General features: G+C 58.2%; 1 protein-coding gene across 2 annotated transcripts; it reads right to left on the bottom strand.

Moving 5' to 3' along the window:
- Window positions 1-1,064: 1,064 nt before the first annotated feature.
- Window positions 1,065-5,374, bottom strand: SYNGR2 (synaptogyrin 2). 2 transcript variants are annotated; one of them, XM_066381404.1, is made up of 4 exons: window positions 5,207-5,370; window positions 2,682-2,919; window positions 2,205-2,344; window positions 1,065-2,111 (listed from the first exon to the last, which is right to left on the bottom strand). In XM_066381404.1, the coding sequence occupies exons 1-4, from the start codon at window positions 5,303-5,305 to the stop codon at window positions 1,914-1,916; spliced, it is 675 nt and encodes a 224-aa protein (XP_066237501.1). In that variant the 5' UTR covers window positions 5,306-5,370; the 3' UTR covers window positions 1,065-1,913. The 2 variants fall into 2 exon arrangements, with proteins under 2 accessions (XP_066237501.1, XP_066237503.1); XM_066381406.1 differs by lacking the exon at window positions 2,205-2,344 and having other exon boundaries at window positions 5,207-5,374.
- Window positions 5,375-5,515: the final 141 nt, after the last annotated feature.

The raw sequence follows: 5,515 nt of genomic DNA, 5'->3' as shown, positions 1-5,515 counted from the left end.
TGCACAGTTCTCTTGAACCACCTGGAATTCCCCAGGTTGCACTGTAGACATTACTGTGATTTGTTGGGGATTTCTCTCCAGATCTTTCCCTAGTACTAGTGCTCTTAGCCACTGCCCTTAACTGAGAAATGATTGTGAAGTGCATCCTAGGTGGAACATTTACTTGTTCTTCTGTTCACACGGATTTCAGGACAAAAATGGGTGAACACAGAGCCTGGGGCCCAAGTTGGAAAGATGAGGAGGCTGTGCTCAGAGCTGCCAGCTGGGGCTGTAGGGTCAGGTTCTGTTTGTGAAACAGACGCTGGACAGTTCAGTAGCCAAGAAAACAGCTCAGCTGTGCTTCTGGAGGCTCACGTGGAGATGAGATTCCACTGGGGTGGGGTAGGCCTGGGCTATAGGTGCCCCATGCACATGGGGTTGGGGTCCCAGGTTACACGTGTAGCACAGTGGTGAAGCTCTAACTCTGAATGCTACTTGTTTTTACTCAGGATTTTAAAACAACTAGGGCCCACTTTTGACAGCTACCTCTGTCATTGCTCAGCGGGGAAATAGCTGCATCAGGTCCCTGGCCTCTTCCAAGGGGAAGGGCTTGCTCCCCTGAGTGGAGTTGAGGGAGGCTGGGTGGCTAAGCCTGCTCCTTGCCATATCCTTCCTCGGAAAGGTTCTGGAGGTACTGAGCCCTGTCTGTAGGACGTAGAGGATGCTGGCCACTCCCAGAGTATTCCTCCACTGTGGGGGGTGGGGAAAGGAAAGGGTCACTGGGGAAGGGGCATACAGAGAGTTGGCTCCCAGGTGCCTCCACCAAAACTGGCCAGGGCACAGCAGGACCTGGCAAGGCAGTGCAGAAACCCGTCCTGTTTATGAGCTGAGCACAGTTGCTATTTTAAGATGCTGATGGAGGGCAATGTGAGGAATGAGACCCCAGACACAGGGCTGTCACCAGGCACACTGGAGAGGCACTTGCCACACCTTGCTCAAAATGTAAATTCCATAAAGCTCTCCCCCCAAGGTTGTCCCCCAGAGTGGTGGAACTTGTACTGAGGCCCAACCAATGACAGTGGAGATTATGAATGAAGAAACATTTATTCCATCTCCAGACCAGCCTAACAGAATCTGAGCAGGCTGTATGTCTTCCCCAGAACTTTTTAATACATTCAGAACAGCCTGGGGGCTTTGGGCACATGCCACATGGCCTAACAGTGGCAGAATTATTTACATAAAGCTGGGTGTTGTCAGGCAAAGCCCCTCCCTGCTGCAGAGGGCAGGGCAGGAGCATGGGACAGGAAGTGCTGCCCAGTGTTCCCTAGGGTGGGCACCAACCTTGCCCCATGGCTGTCCAGAAAAATGCCCAGAGGCCCTGGCACAGGATAATGACCCCAGACCCAACAGTGAGCAGACACTGTAGCTGTGAACACAGCTGCCCACTCTAGGGCAGGTGGTGGAGGGGACACCACTGAGTCAGGGGGCAGGAACAAACCTGAGTAAGGGGAAAGGAAACAGTCCCATACCAGCAACAGAACAAGTGGGAGGCACCCTCAGTCTCATCTTTGGCAGAGAACCCCAAGTCACTGTGGCCACCACAGCCTGGACCTGGGCCCGGCTCCTTATGGGCTTGAGGAAAACTAAGGCACTTGTAACAACAGCGTGTCAGGGTCTTCTAGCTACTCCAAGTAGGGTTGGGGATCAATAAAAGCAATGACAAACATCTAGCTAAAAACCTTTTTCTAAAAAATGCCCTTGAGGAGGGGTGGGTGCAGCCCTTGAGCATGGGCACTTCGGGGCAAGGAGGCAGAGACTCTGGGCTATGCACGGGGCTCCCACAGGCACCACACGGGACCAGGAGGGAAGAGTCCAGGGCGGAGGGGTGGCCCACTGTCACTCTCCCTACACCCCTTACCATCCCAGGCTGCAGCTCAGTACACAGGGGGCGGCTGGTAGCCCTCGGTAGTCTCGGCATTCTGGGTGAAAGGTGGCTGTTGGTAGGTGTCCACAGAGGGGCCCGGGTAGGAGGCATAAGCCGTGCTGGGGTCTGGGGTGGGGTCCACGTAGTTCTGGATGAAGTCGTCCACCCCGGCCTTGTAGCGCTGGTAGGCCAGGGAAGCCAGCAGGCCCTGCAGGGAGCACCGAGGCTGGGTTCCTCTACCACCCTTTACCAAGCCCTCCACCACCCTGCACCAAAGAGACCAGGAACCCGGCCCACCTACCCAGGAGAAGATGGAAAAGAAGCTGAAGGCGATGGCCGCACGGGCTGAGTCAGCTCCCACCAGCACATCTTGCAGCTTGGTGGCTGCCCACTGGTTGGTCAGGAAGCAGAAACCAACAAACCACAGGAAAGTCCAGAGAGCTGGGGAGAGGGCCAGGAGGACAGGGTTAGCTCCATGGAGGAGGCAGGCATCTCCCAGAAATCTCCAGAAGTAGGAAGGGCATAGAGGCAGAAGCTGGGGTGAGGACTGGGTGCCATCTCAGGAGGCCTGGCTCCAGATCCCCATGCTGTCACTCAACACCAGTGGGTTTCAGATGGTGGGAAATCCTGTGTACAAGCCTGTCCGCTCAAGGGGGATTCTGCGCTGCTCCCCTCCCATCTCCTCCAGAGGCTCTGCAGTCCCGGAACCCTAGAGCTTTTGGAAACACGGTCTGTTCCTATTCACCCTGAGAGCAACAGAGGCGCTACGGGCAAATACCTGAGAAGAGCAGGTCGCAAATGACCAGGTACTTGCGGTCAACAGCATTGCTGATCTGGGGGAAATAGACATCGACCACGAAGAAGAAGGCGCAGGCCAGGAAGGCCAGCACCCCGATGGCACTGCCGTAACGGCAGGCGTCCTCGTTGTGGTTGAACACGCAGTAACTCTGTTTGGACTCGTGGGTATTGCTGTAACCCTCACCAAAGATGCATGAGAACACGATCAAGGCGAAGACCTGGAGACAGTGGTGGGGAGAAGTTGAGCAGCTGTCCAGGTCCCCCTTTAGGAGGTCAGCATCAAAGCCCCTTGGGAAAGTGGGGAGTGAGCTGACAAGCAAGTTGCTTCTTGGTACACAGGACCTTCACTCTCACTTCTCCTGGGCCTCTCGAGAGACCAGATCACAGCTGCCACCACAAGGGGCATGGCTGGGGATTCCTGGACTGAGGATGGTGAGGAAAGGATGGGGATATCCTGAGATAGGACTGCCCTGCCCCAGCTGTCTGGCTGGAGGGGGTCATCACAGTTTTACATGATGGGGATTTAGGGCAATCTGCCCACCTTCACTTTTTTTTCATTTTATTTTATTTTTATTTTTTTGTATTTTTCTGAAGTTGGAAACCGGGATGCAGTCCGACCGACTCCCGCATGCGCCCGACCGGGATCCACCTGGCATGCCCATCAGGGGGCGATGCTCTGCCCATCTGGGGGGTCACTCTGCCACAATCAGAGCCATTCTAGCATCTGAGGCAGAGGCCACAGAGCCATCCTCAGCGCCCGGCAAACTTTGCTCCAATGGAGCCTCGGCTGAGAGAGGGGAAGAGAGAGACAGAGAGGAAGGAGAGGGGGAGGGGTGGAGAAGCAGATGGACGCTTCTCCTGTGTGCCCTGGCCGGGAATCGAATCCGGGACCCCTGCACGCCAGGCCGACGCTCTACCACTGAACCAACCGGCCAGGGCCACATTTTATTTTTTAATACTTTTTATTCATTTTAGAGAGAAGGGGGGCGCAGGAAGCATCAACTCCCATATGTGCCTTGACCAGGTAAACCCTGGGTTTCGAACTGGTGACCTAATTCCAGGTTGATGCTTTACCCACTGCGCCACCAGAGGTCAGGCTGCCCATCTCCACTTTCAATGAGCTTTAAACACGAGTGGGCCACAAAATCAAAGAAACTTGGCCTGGATTCTCATCCCCCTGATCACCTGCTTGAGTGCCCAACCTCTCTGCCTGAATGTCCCAGTGATAGAAGACTTCCCCCCTCTCAGGAAAGCCATGACAGTACACCCTGAGAAGGAAGACTCCCACCTCCTGGGCCTCTCTAACTCTTCTCTGCCCCGGCTGGCCTCCCCAGTTTGACCAGCTTTCTTCCTACAAGTATTTCCGGAGTCTCTGGCGTCCTGGCCCCTCCCTTCTGAGGAAACCCCCTGTCTGCCTCCCACCCCTAGTGTGTCCTGACAACACACTGCTCCAGGCTGGTCTGACCCGCGGGCCTGTTGATACAGCTTGCACTCAGCCTTGGAGGTCCTGGGTTGAGGGTGAAGGGAGGTACACCAGTCAGAACTCCAGGAGTAGTTCCAGGTCCTTGGGAACAGCCTCATGTCATCTGGTCTCCTTAAACTTCAAGGCTACCACCCATCTCCGCCCCAAGTCAGCAGATGCAGGTCTTTCTGGACATCTGGCTTCCTCTGGGACAGGCCCAGGCCTCTCCCCTGCCCCACCCCGCCTGCCTACACCAGGCCCTCTCAATAGGCTCTGGAGCTGGCAGTCACAAGCCCCACCCCCAGAAGAGATGAAGCCGGAACTCCAGGATGCTGGGGAGCACTATACCAAGCCAAACTCCTGACACTGCCGTCCCAACACACGGGCATCTGCTCCAAGGGGCAGACCCTACTACAGTCAAGCAGGGAGGGGGCATGCGTGCCACACCTCAGAAGGTTCCAGTCCCAGGCAGGTGTGGTGTGAGCACTGCGGTCCCAGCCTGCTACCTGCCCACCTTGTCCAGCTTTGGATGCCAGTTGTCCAAGAACATGGGGCCCATTCCCAACCTTCCCACCCCAGTAACCTGCTGCTGGAAGGCTCGCCCAGCTCATGGACAGGGGTACATCTGAGAGCCACCCACTGTTGGGTGGGGCAGCAGACCTGTAGGCTACTCTTGCGTGGAAAGGAGATCCTGTTTCGGGGCGCTCGGCCATCCCCCACCGCCCGCACCCCATGTGGCTTGGGAAAGCCCCTTCCAGGTGAATTCCCCAGGCCGAAGCTGCTGAGTGCCCGCCACCTGTCCTGAAGCTGCCCCAGACTCCTCCTACTGCCAGCGGGGAGATGGGCCACGCTGCGCCCAGGCCCGGGGGTGGAGGGACGCCCGAGACGGGAGTTGGGAGGTGGCAGGTCCTGGCCCCGCGCGCCGCCCCGACGCGCGCCGCCTCCCGCCCGGCGGCCCTCGGCCGCTGCCACCTGTCGCGCTCTCAGGCTCGCGGCCGCCGCCGGGTGGGGGCGAGCTGGTCCCCGTGGCCCCGCTGACTCACCATGCACGCGGCACGCACCACCACCTGCGGCTGCGTCAGAAAGCGCCGCAGGTCGAAGGAGCCTCCCGCCTTGGCCGCGCCGTAGGCCCCGCTCTCCATGTCGCCGTTGCCGTCGCCGCTGCCGTCGCCGTCGCCTACGCGGACCGCCGAGGAGCCAGCCGGGCGTCCCGCTCAGGCCACGCCCCCGAGGCGTGGCCAGCGCGGCCCCAGGGACTGAGGGCAAAGTGCGGGCTGTTGGCGAGCGGCCGCGAACAGCAGAACTGGCTGTAAGGCTGTTTCCAGTGGTGGATGCCCGTCCAGCAGCCGAAC

This window comes from Saccopteryx leptura, chromosome 4, assembly GCF_036850995.1.
Source record: "Saccopteryx leptura isolate mSacLep1 chromosome 4, mSacLep1_pri_phased_curated, whole genome shotgun sequence".
NCBI lineage: Eukaryota > Metazoa > Chordata > Mammalia > Chiroptera > Emballonuridae > Saccopteryx > Saccopteryx leptura.
Note: the sequence above shows the minus strand (reverse complement) of the source record. Positions and strands in the feature narration are given on the sequence as shown.

Excerpts from the sequence above, each read along its gene's own strand:
- SYNGR2 (XM_066381404.1), bottom strand. The coding sequence starts at position 5,305 with ATGGAGAGCGGGGCCTACGGCGCGGCCAAGGCGGGAGGCTCCTTCGAC. Across the intron at positions 2,345-2,681 it reads TTGCGACCTGCTCTTCTCAG|CTCTCTGGACTTTCCTGTGG; the intron begins GTATTTGCCCGT and ends CCCTCTCCCCAG. Across the intron at positions 2,112-2,204 it reads TCTTTTCCATCTTCTCCTGG|GGCCTGCTGGCTTCCCTGGC; the intron begins GTAGGTGGGCCG and ends TGCTCCCTGCAG.